This window comes from Coregonus clupeaformis, chromosome 3 (assembly GCF_020615455.1).
Source record: "Coregonus clupeaformis isolate EN_2021a chromosome 3, ASM2061545v1, whole genome shotgun sequence".
Classification (NCBI taxonomy): Eukaryota; Metazoa; Chordata; class Actinopteri; order Salmoniformes; family Salmonidae; genus Coregonus; species Coregonus clupeaformis.
In genome coordinates, this window is record NC_059194.1 from 31,442,491 (window position 1) to 31,468,747 (window position 26,257).

Here is a 26,257-nt window from a genome sequence, read left to right on the forward strand (position 1 = left end):
CAGTAATATAATGTGGATAAAGTAGATGAGATCTTATTTTGAGAGTAAACAACCGATGTGTAGGCTACTTGACTGGCAGATCTATTATTAAACTGATTTGATTTCAACACCGAGGACAGAAAACTTGACTCTCTGGGGCCAAATTACGGCTATGGGGCCAAATATCATTTAGAGGTTGTAATCCAAGTCTCAAACCCCTCTAGCAAAATGGACACCTCAAACTATAATTTAATGTTGACTGCCTGAGATTGAACCCAATCAAAGTAACTCAAAAAGTGCTAGGCTATAGTCTGTGCACATTCAGCCTGCATTTCTCTCCCTCTGTCGACTGTATCTCCCTCCCCCGCATGGTCAACAGGGCGGGCGCATCTCAACTCGCCGAACATGCAACTTTTTTGAAAGAAGAAATTTGACTGTTGACCGATTCCCCATCCCATCCACATACTCTCTAGCGCAGGAACAAAACGACCTGGGATCGAGGACGCAACTTATCTGGTGCGCATCCAGATTGCTCTCATCTGGGTCTGCCATTTGCAAACCGCGCGCAACGCGCTCAGCATTTCAGCCTCTTGTTCCAAGGCTAATTTAGGACACCGCTTTGAACCCTGTGCCGTGTTGGGGTGAGTTGAATGTGTAGCAGCAGCACACTACAAAGTCTGATATAGTTTAGTTACTAAATGCGCATATTTCATCATTAAACATATTTTATTTATGAATTCATCAAGACCGTTTGTTCTAACCGGGATTTAAAGTTATGGATTCAACGGAGGATAACGGGGAGAGCAAGGCAGCGCTCCGTCCATGCGCGCCCAGGTCTCTTCTCCTGCGCTGTCTGGTCGGTTTCCCTACTGTGGTGTGTTTCATGTTGTCCCTGAGTTCCATAGCCGTCTGCCTGATCATGAGCTTCAAGACTTACCAACTGGAGAACCGACTGCATACGCTGGAGATGGAGAAAAACACAGTGTTTAACCCGCCGGAGAGCGCCTTCACGCGCGAGGATGGGACTGTACTACCGGCACTAAGGAGTTCTATCGAGACGCTCCTGCAAGAGGTAGCTAGCTACACACCGTTTTTTTGGGGGGACATTTAAAATGTAACACTATGTATATATATCATAGTGTATTTCTATTTATTTTGATTTATGCAGCTTCCTGCTTGGGTCTCCATAAAGTTTAGCCAGAGTAGGCTAAATGCCGTGCGTAATGTTGCGCGTAATGACAGTCTATGACTCATGTCTGAAGATGTTGATTCCTCAAGCGACTGACTCTAATGGTCAAGGCACCTCTGTGCGATTCATTCTGTCGCTAGATATTATCAGTTATCGCCTGATGAAAGATAAGTGATGTAAAGCTTGGTGATACACAAGCTGGCTTTTATGCTGTCTGTCTGTGCTGTGACAATATTTCGCCATATCTCTTTGGAAAAAGCTGTTGTAGGCTATCTCCCAAAAGGTCCCCTCTTGATAAAAAGAACTATGGACAGGTCATTGAAAACCTGGTTATGTTTTTCTCCATTATTTCCTCCGTTATTACATCACTTTATCATTTTTACTTTATTATATTCATATTACCAAGGTACTACACAATGATTGATGTATTGCTTATAGTGGTTAATGTCCTTTTAAACAATCATTTAAGTTATTTGCCCCCATCATACTGCTTATACTGCTTATTATAAACCCACATTATTCACTAGTGTGTCTCATTGCATAGTGGTTACTTTATATAGCCCGCTTAAAACTATCCACGGGAGACTGACTTGAGTCAAACCAACTGGAATGTGCAGTAATCTTCAACATAATGTTAGTCCCAAAACATTCCCCCTGGGCTTCACTTTCCCCTCTAACTCAGATAAATGAATGTTTCTAGATCAAGTTTGGATTTACTAAACTTTTTATGGTGAATTTATGGTTATTGCTACTACACATGCATGCCAAAGTTTTGTATTGTTTCAGAGCCTTACTCTCTTTCTGTCTCTGTCTCTGTCTCTGTCTCTGTCTCTGTCTCTCTCTCTGTCTCTCTCTCTCTCTCTCTCTCTCTCTCTCTCTCTCTCTCTCTCTCTCTCTCTCTCTCTCTCTCTCTCTCTCTCTCTCTCTCTCTCTCTCTCTCTCTCTCTCTCTCTCTCTCTCTCTCTCTCTCTCTCTCTCTCTCTCTCTCTCTCTCTCGCTCTCCAGAGACTGAGTGAAGTGATGCCCAAACTGCGCACGGCAAGGGATGTCCCCCAAGATTGTTCCTGCCCACCAGGTATGTCTCTCTCTTCTCTCCTATTGGTTCATGGCTATATCATGGTTATCAAAGCCTCTACGCACGCAACACATGAACATTACATGGATGCAAACACACACACACACACACACACACACACACACCCTGGACAATTTTACACTAGTGCCAGTTGATGCTGGGTTGGCTATGTATGTAATCCAGAAGAGTCCATTGAGCTTTACACTCTCTACTACCAGTTGATATTGACAGTTGTTGACAGCATCCCAAGTTTCCCTCAAGTGTGTATTCAGTGGATGGATGCCTTTTGTAAAGGATTAGATTCCCTAAGCCTTTATACCCTGACTGGGACAGGCTCAGAGGGAGAGTGTGATAAATACCCCTCAGATTGGTCTATGTCTCTGGGATGGCAGGCCAGGGTGAGCTCTGTTGCTTAGTGGCAGTGGGACCTGCTAACATTAATAGACGTTCCTGCGATGCGCCAAGTTTGGCCACGTTTGGCGTGTGGTGTGCATTACACGGCCTGTGATAGTCCGGAGTGTGAAAAACTGTGCAATACACACAAACACGTAGGCACACACACAGACTGACACACATACTATTCATGCATTTCTGTATTCGTAACTTATGAGGAATGCTGGCCGTTCCCTGTTTTCGGGGAAATTCAGCTTTCAGCATTTGCCATGCACGCTTCCTCTACTCAAAGACTGAATCTTGAAGTTGTTATTGTTACTTATCTACTTGAGAGTTTTTCTTCCTCTTAACTTGTGAAGTACAGAGCTGGCTCCTAATTCACCATGACAGAGAAAGCCCCTGGCTTAGAGGAAGAGTGAGATAGGAGGTGTGTGTGTTTATGTGTCCGTGCGTGCAAGCGTGAGTGTGCCTTTTCTCTAGCTGTCTCCATGAGTTGTATTGCTCTTGTCTCCTCTGTGGCCAGCCTGGTCTATACTGTCCCTGTGTGAATCGCTGGCTTCCAGAGCAGGTGGAAAATTTGCATGCCTGAATTTCTGGAGCACTATCAAAACATTCCATGTCCACTTGTGGCTCTGCTCCATACTTCTTCCCTGACTGTTCAGCTGGTCAGTTGGACCATTGTTGTTCTTCTCTGTTGTATGTTGTGTGTGTGTGTGTGTGTGTTGTGTGTGTGTGTGTGTGTGTGTGTGTGTTGTGTGTGTGTGTGTTTGTGTGTGTGTGTGTGTGTGTGTGTGTGTGTGAGAGTGAGAGTGTTTGTTGGAGGCCTGTTCTTCAGTATGTACTCAATTAGCTGAGGGAAAGCAGAATGTCGTAAAGGACATGTGTTTGTAGTATTTTACTTCCTATATACAGTACATCATCTCAATGGGTTCAATGATCGTACCACCCAGAGAGTAAGTATAGAGAGTTATAGTAACCTGGTCTTGTAAAACTAATGTTCTCTGAAATAGCTCATTCCCTCCCATAGTTATTACTCATGGTTTTCATTTAATTATGTCGATATCGGATTATATCAGATGTTTGGTTTTATTCCACAGTTCATTATACAAAATGACTGTGTAATCAACGTGGTTTCACTGTGGTTGGTCGGGTTTCGGAATATAATGTAACCACAGCTATTCTCTGAAATCTATTCAAAGATCTTTATTTTTTCTCTATTTACCCCAAAGCATTGTGTTTGTAAATTCTTAGCATTAGCTAAATGCAAGAGTCTTAAATGCAAACAAACAGCCCATACTCACATTTGAACCATCTCTTAACAATCTCTTTGTCCCGGCCTGTTAAGTTAATTGTTCAGCTGATGTGTTTATTTCAGATGGATGTTTGTCAGCCAATTAGCATGGGGTTTCTTGAGTTCGGCCTATTAGCATAGGGTTTCTTGAGTTCAGCCAATTAGCATAGGGTTTGTTGAGTTTGGTGTTGTCTGCTTTCCCAGTCTGTTCCCACATACATGGAGACAACACATGTATACTGCATGTGCTTCTATGTGTACAGTATGTATGCACGTGTGTGTGTTTGTATGTGTACGTGTGTGTGTGTGTGTGCATGCAAGTGTGGTGTGTGTGTGCGTGCCTGCGTTTGTGAGTGCTTCAGTGCCTGCGTGTATGTGTGTGTACATTCTAGCCCCCCTGTATGTGTGTGAGTCAGTGTGTCTGTCTGTCCCTAGTTCTTTGAGGGGCCGACAGGCAGCTCTCTCCGCACCGCGCTGTAAGCCGAGACCCTCTCCGTTTAGCAACCACGCTCGCCACCTGAAACCTAATGCTCTCTCAGACCAGAGTACAAGCTGAGGCATTTCTCTCTGTGTGTGTGTGTGTTTGTGTATTTCTGTCTCTACAGCTCCCCTGTAGCTCAGTTGGTAGAGCATGGCGCTTGCAACGCCAGGGTTGTGGGTTCGTTTCCCACGGGGGGCCAGTATGAAAATGTATGCACTCGCTAACTGTAAGTCGCTCTGGATAAGAGCGTCTGCTAAATGACTAAAATGTAAATGTAATGTCCTCAATATAGAGCTCTCCGCCCAGCATCTTCACGCTTCACCGCCCCCTATGGTCTCCTGTAGGTATAACACTTTATGGTGATTAATGGTGTGTCACCAATTAACTATGAAGGTTTAATATAGTTGTTTTAGTATCTTTATTTAAAGGTGGGCTTAGGGTACTTACTGTAAATCATTCTGGATGAATGAGAGTGGGCAAAAAATATATAAATGCATTGTCATGTAATGTGGGGGCCAGGAGTCACATGTGTGTCACTGCAGTGAAAGCAGGGACTGAGTATCGTGACACTTTTATACCTACCCAAAGTGACAGCCTAGCAGCTATAAGGCTCAAGCCAAGCATGTCACTCAGGTGTTTGCAATTAACACTATCCGCGCACACACAACACACACACTTATGCACTGCCTATGCTGATGAAAGCCATGTGTAGTCTGTAGCAGAATGAAGGGGAGGGGGGATATAGACATCCAGGGCTCTAAAGTGCGACCAATTTGGTTTGACATTGGGAATGTTCTCAAATAGTTCAGAGAACGTTAAGAAACAATGTTCTTCTGTTGTAATTTCAGTACTTCAGCTTAACGTTTCCTACAGGTCTCCTCATAGTTCTATTTGTCACATTCTCAAATTGTTCAGAGAACGTTAAGAAAACTTTACATAAAAACCACAAGAAAACTTTAGTAACGTTCACAGAACGTTCTAAGAATTATATTTAAAAACATATAAATTCCGTTCTCAGCATCAACAAAACTCTCTCTATCCTCTATCTTGTTAAGTGTGTTCTGGTGTGTTGGCTGCGCCCACTAATTGGCCACACCTGATCTTAATGAGTGCTTGATTCCTTTGAAATTGGGCCCATTTGAATAGACTAAAATTAACAGCTTTGTATGCATTAAAAAACTAGCTCCATTCCGGTGGCACAGTGGACTAATTCCATGGATAGAGAACATAAGATTATAGGTTTGAATCTCACTGATGCCATGTCACAATAAAAAATAAATGTGTTTGCATGATTAATGCCTAAGGAAATGAATTTCCATGTGTGCTTGGAGTTCAACAAAGTTAACCTAAAATAAGCTAGCAGTGTTATTAAAAGTTTTCTTGAAACATTCAGTGAAGGTTTTAAGAAAGATTTAAAAAAAAACTCAAAATAACCTATAATTTCTGTTCTCAGAGACTTAATAAAAGCTCCAAGGAATACTTTTAAGGAACCAGAGTCAAACGTTCTCAGAACCTCCCTGCAACCTACAAATAAATGTTCCCAGAACATGACTTCGTTCCCACAACCAATGTGAAATGAAAAACATACGTTCCCACAACTTCCAAGGAACCAAATGTACCAGCTGGGATTTGTTTTACACCTTGTTCAGTCATGTTTGTTACCTTGTTAACTAGCTAGCTAACAACTGGTACCTTTACCAGTATATCCAAACATTTGGGGGCACAGAAAGAAAGGAAAAGGGATAGCTTCTTCAGGAGATCAGTGACCATAGCAATGAATGACAGATCTCTTGCATGTCATCATTAAAAACTTGATGCTCTTAAAGAGACAGTGTACAATGTAATGCATCTCAATAGGAAAATAATGCATTTACATAATGTAGAAACCTAATATTCCACGAATGACTTTTTAATTTCAATGACAGGTATCTGTATCAACATTTTAGATTTTTTATAATAAATCAATCTATTTACAGGGCGACATATTAGTTTCTAGGGCACAACATGAACAAGGAGAGATTAATCAAAGAAAAATAACTAAAAACTAATTAGGTTTTCCCTGAATTGTCGGAGTAGAGAACACATGATTTTGTATGACTCAAAATGGGTTGAAATTCTACAAAGATCCAGCAAAAAAAAGTACCATATGCATTTCTAGTCAACTAACAACCCAATGTCTATCTCCCAGGGCAAATTAAATAATGACAACAAACTAGCTAAGTTGGTTTTGCTACTTTAACCTGTCTATCATAAACGCGTCTGGTGGAGATAGACAAAATCAACATGCACACGATGGCGCATGTGGTAAATGCAGATGGGCAACCCTCAGCCTATTTCATTCTAGCCACTATGCTGCATCAGGTGGGCTACATCAGGTAATAATGGTCATTGCTAAATAGCAGACCTGCCTTATAATATGGACCAATATGTTTTGGGGCTCATTTCTGGAGGGGGAAATTAAGCTGAACAAAAATAGAAATGCAACATGCAAAGATTTTACTGAGTTACAGTTCATATAAGGAAATCAGTCAATTGAAATAAATGCATTAGACCCTAATCTATGGATATCACATGACTGGGAATACAGATATGCATCTGTTGGTCACAGATACCTTAAAAAAGGTAGGGGCGTGGATCAGAAAACCAGTCAGTATCTGGTGTCACCACCATTTGCCTCATGCAGCGCAACACATCTCCTTCGCAAAGAGTTGATCATGCTGTTGATTGTGGCCTGTGGAAGGTTGTCCCACTCCTCTTCAATGGCTGTGCGAAGTTGCTGGATATTGGGAACTGGAACACGCTGTCGTACACGTCGATTCAGAGCATCCCAAACATGCTCAATGGGTGACATGTCTGGTGAGTATGCAGGCCATGGAATAACTGGGGCATTTTTAGCTTCCAGGAATTGTGTACAGATCCTTGCCACATTGGGCTGTGCATTATCATGCTGAAACATGAGGTGATGGCAGCGGATGAATGGCACAACAATGGGCCTCAGGATCTCGTCACTGTATCTCTGTGCATTCAAATTGCCATCGATAAAATGCAATAGTGTTCGTTGTCCGTAGCTTATGCCTGCCCATACCATAACCCCACCGCCACCATGGAGCACTCTGTTCACAACGTTGACATCAGCAAACCGCTCACACACACAACGCCATACACGTGGTCTACGGTTGTGAGGCCGGTTGGACATACTGCCAAATTATCTAAAATGATGTTGGAGGTGGCTTAAAGTAGAGAAATGAACATTCAATTCTCTGGCAACAGCTCTGGTGGACATTCCTGCAGGCAGCATGCCAATTGCACTGTCCCTCTAAATCTCTGGCATTGTGTTGTGTGGCAAATTTTTGAGTGGCCTTTTATTATGCCCAGCACAAGGTGCACCTGTGTTATGCTCATGCTGTTTAATCAGCTTCTTGATATGCCACACCTGTCAGGTGAATGGATTATCTTGGCTAAGGAGAAAGTCTCACTAACAGGGATGTAAACAAATTTGTTCACAACATTTGAGAGAAATATGCTTTTTGTGCGCATTTCTGGGATCCTTTATTTCAGCTCATGAAACATGGGACCAACACTTTACATGTTGCGTTTATATTTTTCTTCAGTATATATTTTAGATGTCAGCTTCATTTTATTTTCATTCATTTTGGAGTAGAATGTACTTTTAAAAAATCATCAGAACTGAGCTTCTCAAACCCTCCGCAACCTGTAGTATGCTGTGATATGTGCTTTTGTCAGAACCGCTGGTTATGGGGCACAGTCTACCCGCACTGGGCACCAACCCAAATACACATACACTACAGTCGTGGTCAAAAGTTTTGAGAATGACACAAATACTAATTTTCACAGAGTCTGCTGCCTCAGTTTTTATGATGGCAATTTGCATATACTCCAGAATGTTATGAAGAGTGATCAGATGAATTGCAATTAATTGCAAAGTCCCTCTTTTCCATGAAAATGAACTTAATCCCCAAAACAACATTTCCACTGCATTTCAGCCCTGCCACAAAAGGACCAGCTGACATCATGTCAGTGATTCTCTCGTTAACACAGGTGAGAGTGTTGACAAGGACAAGGCTGGAGATCACTCTGTCATGCTGATTGAGTTAGAATAACAGACTGGAAGCTTTAAAAGGAGGGTGGTGCTTGAAATCATTGTTCTTCCTCTGTTAACCATGGTTACCTGCAAGGAAACACGTGCCATCATCATTGCTTTGCACAAAAAGTGCTTCACAGGCAAGGATATTGCTGCTAGTAAGATTGCACCTAATAGCACTACTGGGTGATCTGAAAAGTCATAGTCAATCGATCAATAATATAATAATACTTTTAGCAAAAATGTTTATTTTCAATTTACGATCTGTAGAAACAATGAGAATAGAAAGGTTCAGAACTTTTGTAAAACATCACAGAACAGTTGACAAATATATGGCAAATAGAAATCCAATATGGATGGTGTTAAGAGATAGATGGGAGGTGTTGAATGGAGCTGAAGGATGGGACTAATAACAACAACTAATAACAACAAGATAACTAATGTAAGCATACTGTGTCCATAATAAGTATATAGGTTATAGGTTGAGAGCTTTTGTGAAAGAGCACAGTTAGAAAGATATGGCATATAGAAGGAAACCAGATGGACATCATGAAAATGATCGGAGGAAGTTAAAAACAAACAAAATATAATTACTGTAGAATTTGACTGTGTCCATAAAATGTATATAGTATGTATGGGCTGGAAGTAGAGGCCTAAGCGTTGTTGTACACTAGTTTACTCCAATTGGGGAAGGGGTGGTGGGGTTGGAAAGTAATAAAGGGAAATATAATTTAAAAAAGGATATGTGTGTGTATGGATGTATGTATATATGTATGTATGTATATATATATATATATATATATATGTGTGTATGTGTATGTGTATATATATATATATATATATATATATATATATATATGCGAGAGAAAAAAACATATGGGGGATTGGAAGTGATGCAGACAATTACATTGATGGAAGTTACAATCTATCTGAAATATTAAAGCTGATCTACCCCCTTAAAGAAAAAGAAAAAAAGATTGCACCTAAATCAACATTTATCGGATCATCAAGAACTTCAAGGAGAGAGGTTCAATTGTTGTGAAGAAGGCTTCAGGGTGCCCAAGAATGTCCAGCAAGCGCCAGGACCGTCTCCTAAAGTTCATTCAGCTGCGGGATCGGGGCACCACCAGTGCAGAGCTTGCTCAGGAATTGCAGCAGGCAGGTGTGAGTGCATCTGCATGCACAGTGAGGTGAAGACTTTTGGAGGATGGCCAGGTGTCAAGAAGGGCAGCGAGGAAGCCACTTCTCTCCAGGAAAAACATCAAGGGACAGACTGATATTCTGCAAAAGGTACAGGGATTGGACTGGGGTAAAGTCATTTTCTCTGATGAATCCCCTTTCCGATTGTTTGGGGCATCCGGAAAAAAGCGTGTCCAGAGAAGACAAGGTGAGCGCTACCATCAGTCCTGTGTCATGCCAACAGTAAAGCATCCTGAAACCAAACCATTCATGTGTGGGGTTGCTTCTCAGCCAAGGGAGTGGGCTCACTCACAATTCTGCCTAAGAACACAGCCATTAATAAAGAATGGTACCAACACATCCTCCGAGAGCAACTTCTCCCAACCATCCAAGAACAGTTTGGGGACGAACAATGCCTTTTCCAGCATGATGGAGCACCTTGCCATAAGGCAAAAGTGATAACTAAGTGGCTCGGGGAATAAAACATCGAAGTTTTGGGTCCATGGCCAGGAAACTCCCCAGACCTTAATCCCATTGAGAACTTGTGGTCAATCCTCAAGAGGCGGGTGGACAAACAAAACCCCACAAATTCTGACAAACTCCAAGCATTGATTATGCAAGAATGGGCTGCTATCAGTCAGGATGTGGCCCAGAAGTTAATTGACAGCATGCCAGGGCGGATTGCAGAGGTCTTGAAAAAGAAGGGTCAACACTGCAAATATTGACTCTTTGCATAAACTTAATGTAATTGTCAATAAAAGCCTTTGACACTTATGGAATGCTTGTAATTATACTTCAGTATACCATAGTAACATCTGACAAAAATATCTAAAAACACTGAAGCAGCAAACTTTGTGAAGACCAATACTTGTGTCGTTCAGTATGAAAAAATGTATGCACTCACTAACTGTAAGTCGCTCTGGATAAGAGCGTCTGCTAAATGACTAAAATGTAAATGCTTAATTACAAGCCCTTAACCAACAATGCAGTTTTAAGAAAAATAAGTGTTAAGAAAGTATTTACTATAATAAACTGAAGTAAAAAATAGATTAGTAAAACATAAAAAAGAAGAAAAATAGAAAAATAAAAAATAATTAAAGAGCAACAATAAAATAACAGTAGCGCGGCCATATACAGGGGTACCGGTACAGAGTCAATGTGTGGGGGCACAGGTTAGTCGAGGTAATTGATTAACACCCTGCCTAGAGCTGCGTTTGATTTGAAAGCCATAATAAAACAGACAGGAAGCAACCACTGTACAGGCTCATATACAACACCAAAGCCACAGGGGCAATGCATGAGCCCTGTAACCATTACTAATGACCTTTTAAAGAATCAAAACTAAGCCCAGGAAATTTGTTTTCTTGAAAAGTATTTTTGAGATTGGCATAATTATATATATGAAATAGATGATTTAACTGTGTTATTATATACTGGATTCGAGGGGCGCAACTTTCATTGGGGACGGGGGGGGACATGTCCCCCCCCCCCCCCTCCTCCCCACATTCTGAAATTGCATTTTTGTCCCCCCCAGTTTTATCATTGGAATGTGATAAAAAAACGAGGCAACGGTGCGCTTTAGGACCATCAGGTAGGCTGTTTGGAGTGTTTATCCGACTAGATTTTTAAAAAGCATGTAAATCTTGATGGGGCAAACTCCCAAAATGTTTTTTAAATGCATGCCAGCAAAGCCACTACACAACACTAAACAATACATTAATTGCACTATAACGATGAGAAACAGTGCCCACAAACTGTTAGGGCCTACATAAAGCTGTCCCAACAGCATAGCTTTCTTTTGAGCACCATGGAGTGAATCCTTACCACTGCTACACCTGGCTATCAGCGGAGCCTTGTCTGGCAGCGAAACAGTTCATTCAGCCTCATTTACGTAGCTATATATGGTTTGATATGGTTTCTACTGACAATTGAGATGTACAAACGAGTGGATAAGAGGCAATCCGTAATTTCGATTAAGACATTAATGAGCGAGCTAGGACGGACGTAGTCAATATATCTATTTGTTCAGCACTTTTGAAATGTACAGCGACAGAATTCAGAACATGGGCCGTTCTTACAGTATTCTCCCTGTACACCAAGTCAGAACCGTAGGATAAATAAAGGGGGCATATAAGCAGACAATGAAAGCTCTTACAATATTTGATGATTACATTTCTCTAAAACAGGCTATAGGTTAAATGTGCACCATCAAGTCAGAACAGTAGGCTAAGTTATGAGGGGGAAAGGGACCAAATTATTAGGGTGAGGCACATGGGCTACTAACAGCTTACTACACAACATACACTTAGTATTGCTTTCTTAGCTACAGTATACATATATCCCTGGCATATTATATCAATTATGCAGCAGCATACAATACATTTTTGGACTCACCTTGTTGTGCTGTGCTCACTTGAACAGGAAGGTGATGTGGCGGTCCTTCTTTGTCATCAAAGTCTGGCATTCTCTGGATTTATGTGCTTTCAAGACAACTGGGAACTCGGGAAAAAACAAGAATCATGAAATCAGTGATCTTCAGGTCGGAGCTCTAGAAAGAGGCCCAAGTTCCCGATTTGGAAATCCGAATTGGATGACCGTTCAAAACGTATTTTCCAAGTCGGAGCTCAATTTTATCCCGAGTTCCCAGTTGTCTTGAACTCACTGAAGTCTGAGATTTCCCAGTTCCGAGTTTCCAGCTGTTGAACGCGGCAGAAGTCATACTGGATTGACAGCATGGCCAATGTAGTCAACCTTTTCTGGCCCATGGTGTGTTGCAAGTGAATGTTTATCCTTTTAAGCTTAGAAACAAGACCCTTAAACCCAGACTTGGACCACACACGCTCTCCACTGCATAGCAGACTAATGATTGCTTTGCAAAGCTTGCAGTTAGCCACTGATTCCTTCCAAACCACTCATTGTTGAATTTGTGATTTCCAACTTGTTGTGTAATGTTTATGTCCAATGGCCGGTGAGCACCAATATGTTTTATCTAGAATTTCTCTTCAAATTACAAGGATTGAAAAGGATTTGCCAGTAGATTGTCGACTTGATTCATGATGATGACTGCTTGTCTAGCTTTCTAGCTAAGATTTTGAATGTATGATGTTGACATGATCAGTCCAATCAAAGCTTAGGTAGATATAATGTGATTTGATGTAATTTTATCTGTGGCCAATGACCTTGAGCCTTCTTGGATGGGCACTTCTAATGTAAATCCATGGTAGCACACAAGGGGCTCACCCCGTAGATTTTGCGGTGACGTAGTGTCCCCATGAGTGACAAAACACTGAGCCAATCACTGCGCAACTAGAGAACATTACCAACCCCTACGCTCCTTATTTTCCACTGGCTGCCCTACCACCACTGAAAGCATTGAGCTAGGCTGAAACACCTGCATTTTGGAGCTGCCTTACTCAAGAAAGCAAAAAAGAGACCATGTTTGTATGCGGCTTTATTAACTCAATTATTATTACTTTTTCATTGTTTGCAAACTGATATGTGACAGGCAAAATAACATACAAAACAGGCAACAAAAAAACAAAACATATATATATATATAGATTTTCTTTTGCTAAAAAGGCGGCGCTCAAAACAGGTGGGGCTCTGCCCTGAATGACGGGTCGCCACTGACTGGATTACATTTGGATGCCATCTGTCGGTGCGCGTGTGTGTGAGTTTGTGTGTGAGTTTGTGTGTGAGTTTGTGCGCATCTCTCTAAAGAACTTTCACAACTCTTCAGAGAGCTGCTGCTATTCAGACCACTGACTGACTATCTCTTTCACTATCTCTTTGTGTCTGTATGAAGAGCAGCTAATAAAGATGCTATCAGCCTGTCGACAGGAGGGCTTAGAGTTCAGCCCTCTTTTAGATTTGTGTCTTCAGATCATGTTGTTTTAGATGCTCTCTCACTCTCCCATTCACTGTTATTTCATCTGCTCAATGTTAAGCAGAGAATGGGCGTGTGTGTGTCTCAAATCTGGTTTATTTGTATAAGAGGAGAGGGTGTCTGTTGGGACATTCTCTGCCAGGTGGGGTGAAAGGATGCACGCAAAGGCACACACATGTACATCCCTCCTGCCCCCCCGCCACTTCCCACCACACTCAGGCCCTTTTACCTCCTCGTCTCTCATCGGCCATCTTATTAAAGTTAGCTTTGTAAAACCACACTGTTTAGCGCCGCGCCGACTCTCACATTCTTTCCTTTGAAAAATAAGCAGCTGGAATCAGGCAGGCCACAGGGCATCCCAACGAGGACCACAGGATTCCAGGAGAGGGGACCATGTCCTGCCATGTTGGGTGGGCGGGACAGGTTGGGGCAGGATGGGGGTTGGACGGTGCCCATGGTGAAAAAAACCTTGACAGGCGATGCCACTGTACAGCACACACACACTGCCCATACTTGCAGGACTGAGATTGGTTAAAATGATACACACTCATGCAGGACTGAGGTTAGGGCAGCACACACACACACACACACACACACACACACACACACACACACACACACACACACACACACACACACACACACACACACACACACAGACAGACAGACAGACAGACAGACAGACAGACAGACAGACAGACAGACAGACAGACAGACAGACAGACAGACAGGCAGGCAGGCAGGCAGGCAGGCAGGCAGGCAGGCAGGCAGGCAGGCAGGCAGGCAGGCAGGCAGGCAGGCAGGCAGGCAGGCAGACAGACAGACAGACAGACAGACAGACAGACAGACAGACAGACAGACAGACAGACAGACAGACAGACAGACAGACAGACAGACAGACAGACAGACAGACAGACAGACAGACAGACAGACAGACAGACAGACAATGCTGGCTGTTAGAAGGTGCTCCAGAATGGGAGTAAAGTAGTGATATTGGCTGTAATCCATTGATTCCTCCAAATTATTAACTGCTGGAATTGGCTTGATAAAGTGAACATTTATGGAATATGTGAGTAAAATCTAGACAGTGTGTGTGTGTGTGCATGTGTTCATATTTAAGCAACTGGCTTATATTCAGATGTCTGACAGTAAACTGGCAGGAAAATACAGTAATGCGCTCCCTTCACAGAGTCCCATGCAGCTATTGAGCAACACACAACAACACAAATGTATGTTTGACTTAAATGAGTATTGTTTTTACAAGCATCTCTCTAAGGGGAAGTAGAGACACAAGGTAAAGCGATGACTGAGACGTTTTTAAAAGGCCATCTCACGCTCTGAAGCCTACCGTCATGTAGGGTGGACAATAAAAGTGGGATTATTCTCCAACATGCTGTTATCAGAAATATGAGTTTTCATTCAGTTTTCCCCTCTTGTTCCTGATTTCAGAATATTCTAGCAATGGCAACAGAAAGTAAGACAGCATAAGGTATATTGCAACTTCCATATGCTTGCAGCATCATTTTGAGCAGCATATCATATCTTGGCATTCAGTTTCAACAGTTTCAAGTTGTATTAGTTGTATGTACAGGATACACATACTTGCTTGCAGGTTCCTTCTGGACAATGCAACAACAATAAGAAAGAATAAAAGATAAGAATACAAACAGAACGTAAATGTCTCAGTAGAATAGAATACACCTTTTAGCATAAAGTTGAAGGCGGAAGTTTACATACACTTAGGTTGGAGTCATTAAAACTTGTTTTCCAACCACTCCACACATTTCTTGTTAACAAACTATAGTTTTGGCAAGTCAGTTAGGACATCTACTTTGTGCATGATACAAGTAATTTTTCCAACAATTGTTTACAGACAGATTATTTTACTTATAATTCACTGTATCACAATTCCAGTGGGTCAGAAGTTTACATACACTAAGTTGACTGTGTGCTTAAACAGCTTAGAAAATTCCAGAAAATGATGTCATGGCTTTAGAAGCATCTGATAGGCTAATTGACATCATTTGAGTCAATTGGAGGTGTAACTGTGGATGTATTTCAAGGCCTACCTTCAAAATCACTGCCTCTTTGCTTGACATCATGGGAAAATCAAAAGAAATCATCCAAGACCACAGAATTTTTTTTTGTAAAACTCCACAAGTCTGGTTCATCCTTGGGAGCAATTTCCAAACGCCTGAAGGTACCACATTTATCTGTACAAACAATAGTACGCAAGTATAAACACCATGGGACCACGCAGCCGTCATACAGCTCAGGAAGGAGACGCGTTCTGTCTCCTAGAGATGAACATACTTTGGTGCAAAAAGTGCAAATCAATCCTAGAACAACAGCAAAGGACCTTTTGAAGATGCTGGAGGAAACAGGTACAAAAGTATCTATATCCACAGTAAAACAAGTCCTATATCGGCATTACCTGAAAGGCCGCTCAGCAAGGAAGAAGCCACTGCTCCAAAACCCCATAAAAAAGCCAGACTACGGTTTGCAACTGCACATGGGGACAAAAATCGTAATTTTTGGAGAAATGTCCTCTGGTCTAAAGAAAAAAAAATAGAACTGTTTGGCCATAATGACCATCGTTATGTTTGGAGGAAAAGGGGGAATGCTTGCAAGCCGAAGAACACCATCCCAACCGTGAAGCACGGGGGTGGCAGCATCATGCTGTGGGGGTGCTTTGCTGCAGGAGGGACTGGTGCACTTCACAAAATAGAATGCATCATGAGGAAGGAAAATTATGTGGATATATTGAAGCAACATCTCAAGACATCAGTCAGGAAGTTAAAGCTTGGTCGCAAATGGGTCTTCCAAACGGACAATGACCCCAAGCATACTTCCAAAGTTGTGGCAAAATGGCTTAAGGACAACAAAGTCAAGGTATTGGAATGGCCATCACAAAGCCCTGACCTCAATCCTATAGAAAATGTGTGGGCAGAACTGAAAAAGCGTGTGCGAGCAAGGAGGCCTACAAACCTGACTCAGTTACACCAGCTCTGTCAGGAGGAATGGGCCAAAATTCACCCAACTTATTGTGGGAAGCTTGTGGAAGGCTACCCGAAACGTTTGACCCAAGTTAAACAATTTAAAGGCAATGCTACCAAATACTAATTGAGTGTATGTAAACTTCTGACCCACTGGGAATGTGATGAAATAAATAAATGCTGAAATAAATCATTCTCTCTACTATTATTCTAACATGTCACATTCTTAAAATAAAGTGGTGATCCTAACTGACCTAAGACAGGGAATTTTTACTAGGATTAAATGTCAGGAATTGTGAAAAACTGAGTTTAAATGTATTTGGCTAAGGTGTATGTAAACTTCCGACTTCAACTGTACGTATAATACAGGAAGGCACAATTTATAGTCCAATATTTACATGTGTTTTGGGGAAGGTGGGATTGGGAGGCATGTTTTTAAATTGTGCTGTATTTAGCAATAATAAATATGAGTATGGTAGGAAGCAGTTTTGATGTGTGTGTATCATGAATGTACACTGTATGTGTGTGTGTGTGTGTGTGTGTGTGTGTGTGTGTGTGTGTGTGTGTGTGTGTGTGTGTGTGTGTGTGTGTGTGTGTGTGTGTGTGTTTGTGTGTGTGTGTGTCTGTGTGGGTGTGTGCTAAGGTGTGGAGAGTCAGTGCCGGTGGTCAGTCCAGTTCAAGTGTTCAGCAGTCTTGTAGATAGAAACTGTCTCAGAGCCTGTTGGTATCAGACCTTATGCTCCAATACCGTCTGGCCGATGGTAAGGGAGTGAACAGCTTGTGTCTGGGGTGTGTGGGGTCCTTGATGCGACTTCCTTCCATTTCGAGTAGATATCCTTGATTGGTTGGAGCACGTTCCCTCACCACCCGCTGGAGGGCCATGCAGTCGTGGACGGAGCAATTCCCGTACCAGGCCGTGATGCAACCGGTCAGGATGCTCTCAATGGTGCAGCGGTAGTATTTGGAGAGCACCCAGGGTGGCATGCCAAATTTCTTCAGCTGCCTAGGAAGTAGAGGCACTGTTGCACCCTCTTGACAACAGTTGGCCCATGTCAAGTCCTCGGTGATGTGGACGCAGAGGAACTTAAAACTGCTGACTCTCTCTACTGCAGGCCCGTTGATGTGAATCGGGGCAGGTTCCCTCCTCTGCTTCCCGATTTCAACAATCAACTCCTTTGTTTTGCTGACGTTGAGGGAGAGGTTGTTGTCCTGGTACCATAATGCCAGTTCACTTACCTCCTCCCTATAGACTGACTTGTCGTTGTTGGTTATCAGGCCAACAACCATGGTGTCGTCAGCAAACTTGATGATGGAGTTGGTGTCGTGCAAAGTCACGCAGTCGTGGGTAAACAGGGAGAACAGCAGAGGGCTGAGGACACACCCCTGGAGGGGCTCTGTGTTAAGAGTAAGTGTAGAGGATGTGTTGTTGCCAATTCTCACGGTCTGGGGTCTGCCCGTCAAGAAGTCCAGGATCCAGTTGCATAGTGTGGTGTCCAGACCCAGGCCTCTGATCTTGGTGTCGAGCTTGGAGGGAACAGTAGTGTTGAATGCTGAACTGTAGTCAATTAACAGCATTCTCACATACTGTAGGTGTGCCTCTTGTCCAGATGAGTTACAGCCGTGTAAATAGCAATGGAAATGGCATCTTCCATGGATCTGTTGGAGCAGTAGGCAAATTGGGGTGTGTCCAGTGTGGGCCATTACCAGCCTCTCAAAGCACTTCATGATGACCGGGGTGAAGCGGCTAGGTCACCTTGGTTTTCTTGGGCACTGGGATGATGGTGATCTCCTTGAAGCCAGTGGGGAATACAGGTTGAAGATGTCAAAGAAGACAGCCGCCAGCTGGTCAGCACACACCTTGAGGACACGGCCAGGGATGTCATCTGGGCCGGCGGCTTTGTGAGTATTCACTCTTTTTGAGAGTTTTCCTCACATCAGCCTCGGAGAGCGAAAGCACCTGGTCGTCCGGAGCAACGAGAGCCTTCCTGGATGGCTCTGTATTGTCTGCCTCGAAGCGAGCATAGAATGTATTAAGCTCATCTGGGAGAGAGGCTTCTGTGGGCACAGCTGGATTTGCCTTCTATAGCTAGAGGACTCCTGATACTGTAACTCCAGGAGTGATAAGTATTGTATAATTTTTGTCTTAACCTGTTGTTGTCTAGTACTGTCTTTTTGCTAGCTAGGGCCATCTACTTTAAGTGCTGCCTGTCTTCCCAGTAGCCTACTTGGTGTGTGAACTGCTGACTGCTATGAACTTGCAGATGATTGTTGACACATCAACCAGGATTAAGGGGCGGGGCAATTTGGGACTGTTGTTATATTTGTAATCAGTGGCTGTATTGGAGGGGGAGTGGTTTCTCCTCTACTAGGCAATCAGCAATTAGTACGGGGAGGTGTGATCTTCACCTCTGCAAGGCAGTTAGCAATTAGTGTTAGTACTTCAGTCTCCCCTGTTTTTTCAGCGGCAGCTGTCAGATGCGTTCGCCTACAGAGCAGCACAAGGAATTGCCCCTTCCTACCTTCAGGCTATGCTCAAACCCTGCACCCCAACCCGAGCATTCCGTTCTGCCACCTCTGGTCTCTTGGCCCTCCCACCCCTACGGGAGGGCAGCTCCCACTCAGCCCAGTCCAAGCTCTTCTCTGCCCTGGCACCCTAATGGTGGAACCGTCTTCACCCTGAAGCTAGGACAGCAGAGTCCCTGCCCATCTTCTGAAAGCATCTGAAACCCTACCTCTTCAAAGAGTATCTTAAATAATCGCACAGCACCCCCCCTCGTACCCCCTTCTCACGCCTGACCATGACCCCCCCCCAAGAAAAAGACTAACTAACACTTGCACTTTACTTTTCCCCCCTTACTAGCTCTGACTTTGCTGATAGCTACTTTAGTGAGGAAAAATGTACTTACTATGACTGTGATATGTGATTGTCCCACCTAACTATCTTAAGATGAATGCACCAACTGTAAGTCGCTCTGGATAAGAGCATCTGCTAAATATGTCAAATGTAAATGTGCCAAGTGTCTTCACTGACATTTTCAACCTCTCCCTGACCGAGTCTGTATTACCTACATGTTTCAAGCAGACCACCATAGTCCCTGTGCCCAATAAAGCGAAGGTAACCTGCCTAAATGACTACCGCCCCGTAGCACTCATGTTGGTAGCCATGAAGTGCTTTGAAAGGCTGGTCATGGCTCACATCAACACCATCATCCCGGAAACCCTAGACCCACTCCAATTCGCATACCGCCCCAACAGATCCACAGATGACGCAATCTCAATCCCACGCCACACTGTCCTTTCCCACCTGGACAAAAGGAACACTTATGTGAGAATGCTGTTCATTGACTACAGCTCAGCGTTCAACACCATAGTGCCCACAAAGCTCATCACTAAGCTAAGGACCCTGGGACTAAACACCTCCCTCTGCAACTGGATCCTGGACTTCCTGACGGGCCGCCCCCAGGTGGTAAGGGTAGGCAACAACACACCTGCCACGCTGATCCTCAACCCTGGGGCCACTCACACGTACTTATTCCCCTCCTGTACTCCCTGTTCTCCCAAGCACGACTCCAACACCATCATTAAGTTTGCTGACGACACAACAGTGGTAGGTCTGATCACCGACAACGATGAGACAGCCTATAGGGAGGAGGTCAGAGACCTGCCAGTGTGGTGCCAGAACAGCAACTTCTCCCTCAATATGAGCAAGACAAAGGAGCTGATCGGGGATTACAGGAAAAGGCAGGCCGAACATGCCCCCATTAACATCGACGGGGCTGCAGTGGAGCGGGTCGAGAGTTTCAAGTTCCTTGGTGTCCACATCACCAACAAACTATCATGGTCCAAACACACCAAGACAGTTGTGAAGAGGGCACGACAACACCTTTTCCCCCTCAGGAGACTGAAAAGATTTGGCATGGGTCCCCAGATCCTCCAAAAATTCTACAGCTGCACCATCGAGAGCATCCTGACCGGTTGCATCACCGCCTGGTATGGCAACTGCTCGGCATCCGACAATAAGGTGCAATAGAGGGTAGTGCGTACTGCCCAGTACATCACTGGGGCCAAGCTTCCTGCTATCCAGGAATTATATACTAGGCGGTGTCAGTAGAAGGCCTAAAAAAGTGTCAAAGACTCCAGTCACCCAAGTCATAGACTGTTCTCTCTGCTACATCAACAGCAAGCGGTACCGGAGGGCCAAGTCTAGGTCCAAAAGGCTCCATAACAGCTTCTACCCCCAAGCCATAAGACTGCTGAACAATTAATTAAATGGCCACCTGGACTATTTACCCCCCCCTTATCTATGCATAGTCACTTTACCCCTATCTACATGTACAAATTACCTCAACTAACCTGTACATTGACTCGGTACCCCCTGTATGTAGCCTCGTTATTGTTATTCTATTGTGTTACTTTTTATTTTATTTTTTACTTTAGTTTATTTAGTAAATATTTTCTTAACTCTATTTATTGAACTGCATTGTTGGTTAAGGGCTTGTAAATAAGCATTTCACGGTAAGGTCTACACCTGTTGTATTCGGCGCATGTGACAAATACATTTCTATTTTTATTTTATTTGAGTCTGTATTGTCTTTGTGCGTCCCTAATGGATTTGCAGATTTATCCGTTCAACCATGGTTTTTAGTTGGGGTATGTCCGGATTGTTATTGTGGGTACAATATCATCAACACATTTCCTAATGAAGTCTGTGACGGACGATGTATATTCCTCAATGTTGATGGATGAGTCCTGGGTGGATGAATCTTTGAACATAACACCCAATCAGTATTCTCAAAACAGTCCTGCGTCATTGAGTCTGCCTCCTCTGTCAAGTGTCTCGATAGTCTCTGTGTTGGTGGCTCCCTCTTGAGTTGCTGCTTGTAGGCGGGGAGTAGGAACAGAGAGACATGATCTGATTGGCAGAAATAGTGGGGGATGACTTTGTACGCGTCACGGATGTTTGGATACACATGGTCCAGCACGTTGTTTCCTCTCGTGGGGCAGGATACATGTTGGTGATATTTTGGAAGAATTTGTTTGAAACTTGCTTGCTTAAAATCTCTTGTGACAATAAAGATCACTTCCGGGTGAGTAAAGATCACTTCCGGGTGAGATGATTCTTGCTGGCTAATGTTCTTGTACAGTTCACTTAGTGCCGCCTTGATGTTTGCTTTGGTGGTATGTACACAGCTGTGATAATAACACACATGAATTCCCTCTGCATATAGTGGGGTCGGCAGGTCAGGTGAACAGGAGCTCGAGATGTTTTCAACTTCGGTACAGCAGGAATTGTTGATCAGCAAGCATACACCTCCCCCTACTCTTACCAGAAGCCGCCATTCAATCCATACGGAAAATGGAAAAGCCATCTGGTTGAATAGCGGAGTCGTGTGTATTGTCAGTCAGCCATGTTTCTGTAAAAAGAAAGACACAGCATTCCCTGATGTCCCTCTGCGATTGAAGCCTTGCTCTGAGTTCACAAAGTTTATTTTCCAGCGATTGGACATTATCCATTATAATACTAGGAAGAGGAGGCCGTGTAGCCCGTCTTTTCAGCCTAGCTTGGAGTCCCCCTTTCCTTACTCTTCTTCGTTGCCTGAGTTGCCTTTGGTTATCTCGGTCAGCAGCAACAGGTAAGCCCACTGTGCGGCGAACAAAGAATTGAATAGTATTCCAGATCTGGGAGGCTGAGCGATAAGTGTGTGGCTTCCGATTCATGATCCAGAAGTGTTCGTCGGTCGTAAAAATATTGCAAGGACATTCTGAGCAAACAAAGTAATAATCTACGCAAAAATAGCCATAAAAAAAGCAACCTCGATCAGGAACCGGCAAGATGCATGCCCTCCTCATCTTCCTTTATTTGTTAATATAATTTAGTTTAAGCCATTTAGTTTAAGCTCAGGAGTCAGGACCGGTGTGGAAATGTGAGATGTGCATATTTCTCACACTTCTCTTATTACTGCAGTAAACCTAAAGTCAGTCTCAGCCCAGCTCATAGAGTGGAGTGCTTAGTACAGTATGGGTGTGGCCCAAATGGCACCCTATTCCTTATGTAGTACACTACTTTTGATCAGGGCCCATATGGCTCTTGTCAAAAGTAGTGCGTTATATAGTGAATAGGGTGCCATTTGGGATTTAGCCCATGTAGAGGCAGGAGTCTAGCAGAGAGAGCAGGGAAACGTGGAAAACATTATGGTGTTTGCTTTAATTATCACAAGTGGCAAGTGACAACTTGAATTGCCTTTTAATGAGGGAGCGGAAAAACTCCTAACACCTAGCAATGGCCCCTGGCTGGCTGGGGGTGTTGTGAGCTATACGGCGACCTCAGCATACAGTGCATTCGGAAAGTATTCAGACCCCTTGACCTTTTCCAGCCTAATTTTTTATTTTTTTTATTTTTTATCCTTCATCAATCTACACACAATACCCCATATTGACAAAGCAAAAACAGGTTTTTATAATGTTTTTCATTTACATAAGTATTCAGAACCTTTGCTATGAGACTCGAAATGGAGCTCAGGTGCATCCTGTTTCCATTGATCATCCTTGAGATGTTTCTACAACTTGATTGGAGTCCACCTGTGGTAAATTCAATTGATTGGACATGAGTTGGAAAGGCACACACCTGTCTATATAAGGTCCTACAGTTGACAGTGCATGTCAGAGCAAAAACCAAGCCATGAGGTTGAAGGAATTGTCGGTAGAGTTCCGAGACAGGATTGTGTTGAGGCACAGATCTGGGGAAGGGTACCAAAAAATTTCTGCAGCATTGAAGGTCCCCAAGAACAAGTTGCCTCCATAATTCTTAAATGGAAGAAGTTTGGAACAACCAACACTCTTACTAGAGCTGGCCACCAGGCCAAACTGAGCAATCGGGGGAGAAGGGCCTTGGTCAGGGAGGTGACCAAGAACCCAATGGTCACTCTGACAGAACTCCAGAGTTCCTCTGTTGAGATGGGAGAGACTTCCAGAACGACAACAATCTTTGCAGCACTCCACCAATCAGGCCTTTATGGTAGAGTGGCCAGACTGAAGCCACTCCGCAGTAAAAGGCACATGACAGCCCGCTTGGAGTTTGCCAAAAGGCACCTAAAGGACTCTCAGACCATGAAAAACAAGATTCTCTGGTCTGATGAAACAAAGATTGAACTCTTTGGCCTGAATGCCAAGCGTCACATCTGGAGGGAACCTGCCACCATCCTTACGGTGAAGCATGGTGGTGGCAGCATCATGCTGTGGGGATGTTTTTCAGCGGCAGGAACTGGGAGACTAGTCAGGATCGAGGCAAAGATGAATGGAGCAAAGTACAGAGAGATCCTTGATGAAAACCTACTCCAGAGAGCTCAGGACCTCAGACTGGGGCGAAGGTTCACCTTCCAACAGGACAACAATACTAAGCACACAGCCAAGACAATGCAGGAATGGCTTCGGGACAAGTCTCTGAATGTCCTTGAGTGGCCCAGCCAGAGCCCGGACTTGAAACCGAACAAACATCTCTGGAGAGACCTGAAAATATCTGTGCAGCGACGCTCCCCACCAACCTGATAGAGCTTGAGAGGATCTGCAGAGAAGAATGGGAGAAACTCCCCAAATATAGATGTGCCAAGTTGTAGCGTCATAGCCAAGAAGACTTGAGGCTGTAATCGCTTCCAAAGGTGCTTCAACAAAGTAAAGGGTCTGAATATTCATGTAAATGTGATATTTCAGTTTGAAATTGTTTATACATTTGCAAAAACAAATAAAAAACCATTTTTACTTGGTCATTATGGGGTATTGTGTATGTATGTAATCCATTTTAGAATAAGGCTGTAACGTAACAAAATGTGGAAAAAGTCAAGGGGTCTGAATACTTTCTGAATGCACTGTATGTTGTGTCCTTGTCATATGACCTGGATTTCAGGACCTTTCAGGACCTACATTAAATATAAATGTAGTGATTAATTCTCAAAGCAGAAGCAATGTCCCCATACCTCTTTACCCTCACCATTGCTCCAAATAGCAGGTCCAGCATATTATTTTCTAATCTCCTCATCATTTAAGAAATGTTGTACAGTGAAACATTACGTGATCCGGTCAGTATTTACAGTCTGTTATGTACATCAGGAATGTATATTGAATCCAGTGGAAGGAATGGTACTACTGACACACCTGGGCTTAATACATCTGATAGCATTTTTGGATGAAGACCCAGTCCAACAGATTGAGGGTTATTTTTTATGGCGCGGTTCTCCCTCGCATCCTTCCTTGCCTCTCAGATGTATTATTGTGTGAGGTATCCCTCCCTGGGACCGAGGTGTTGAGAGTTAGAGTGAGGAAACCTGTGAGAAGTGATTCATTTTTCACATCCAAATTCTAGGACAGGAGCTTGCCCAAAAAATATGTATAAGGAAGGTGGGAATAGAACGACGGTAAAGGTCCACTCACCATTACTTGCTAATAGCCACAATCTTTATTATCTTTAATAAATCGTTAATAACGCTCTAATGAAACACACACGCACACACACAGTGAATAACAGTGTTTCCACCTCTCTGCAGTGACCCGGATTACTCCACAGCCCCAACAAGCCCTGGTTAGCGTTAAAACTCCTCTCTGTAGACTCGTCACTCTCCCACCGCCTCCTAAATGAGAGGTTGTAAAGGCTTGTAAAACTGGAGCTGAACTCTTTGAAATGGCTCTCAGCATCACTGATCCCTTTTAGTCTATGTGATGGTTACAAGGGCCGGGTCATGTCTGCTGCGGCGCTGCCTGGCCTTCAAACACTCAGTACCACTCAAACCATAAGTGTTTGCGTGTGCGTTTGCGTGTGCGTGCATGCGCGTGTGTGTCTCTAATGGTTATTAGGACATTCAGCACCTGGGAATCAACAGTCACTCCCTCCATAATTGAGTGTTTATGTCTGTGTCTGAGTTCTTTCCTGGATTGTGAGTCCAGGGTTCTAGCCCTTGGACTTTTCTGTGTTCTTTCTTTCTTTCTTTCTTTCTTTCTTTCTTTCTTTCTTTCTTTCTTTCTTTCTTTCTTTCTTTCTTTCTTTCTTTCTTTCTTTCTTTCTTTCTTTCTTTCTTTCTTTCTTTCTTTCTTTCTTTCTTTCTCACCGTCCATCCCTCCATCCCTCCATTTCTGTCTCTCTATGTGATTTTAAGTAGGGCATGTTTGACTGAATCCCAGAGCTTTACCCAGAGACTAGCCTTGGGCTGTTATCACATAGGTCCTACTGATCTACAGTAGGGAAATCTGCTAACGTTGTGTATACGTTACCACAAAGTTCAGCCAAGAGTGAGGTGAGGGGACCAAGATGGCTATCGCACACCTTGTATAAACACAGTCGAGATGTAGACTAAGATGGACGTGTCACGTTAAAAGAGGTCCCCTCCAGGTGCGTCTAACCCACGAGCTCATTTCCTGGAGTAGTACTCTCTCACTCACACAAAGTCAGTCAGTGTCAGGCAGACACATAAAGACAAAGAGAAAGAGAACGGTATGGATTGTCTGGGTTGTCTCTGTATGCATTAGAGCAGTGGTTCAAGTTTCACGTTTTTATTGTCACGTGCACAAGTACAGTGAAATGCCCTTCTTGCTCGCTTTTCCCAACAATGCAGTAATCAATATCAGTTTTACTATAAATAAAATTAGTGGTAGAACAAAAACATGAGATATAGAAATAAGAAGAACACAAGAAAGTAAGT

At 43.4% G+C, this 26,257-nt stretch overlaps 1 protein-coding gene across 7 annotated transcripts in view; it reads left to right on the plus strand.

Moving 5' to 3' along the window:
- The first annotated feature begins 232 nt into the window (after window positions 1–232).
- LOC121545371 (collagen alpha-1(XXIII) chain) overlaps window positions 233–26,257 on the plus strand; it is a 232,966-nt gene continuing 206,941 nt past the window's right edge. For 3 of the 7 annotated variants that reach the window (XM_045208193.1, XM_045208202.1, XM_045208195.1), the window contains exons 1-2: window positions 237–1,051; window positions 2,174–2,243. In XM_045208193.1, coding sequence (XP_045064128.1) covers window positions 755–1,051; window positions 2,174–2,243 — 367 coding nt within the window. In that variant the 5' untranslated portion in view covers window positions 237–754. Of the gene's footprint in view, window positions 1,052–2,173; window positions 2,244–26,257 lie in introns of all 7 variants that reach the window. The other 4 variants (XM_045208206.1, XM_045208207.1, XM_045208194.1 and 1 more) reach the window with 3 other exon arrangements.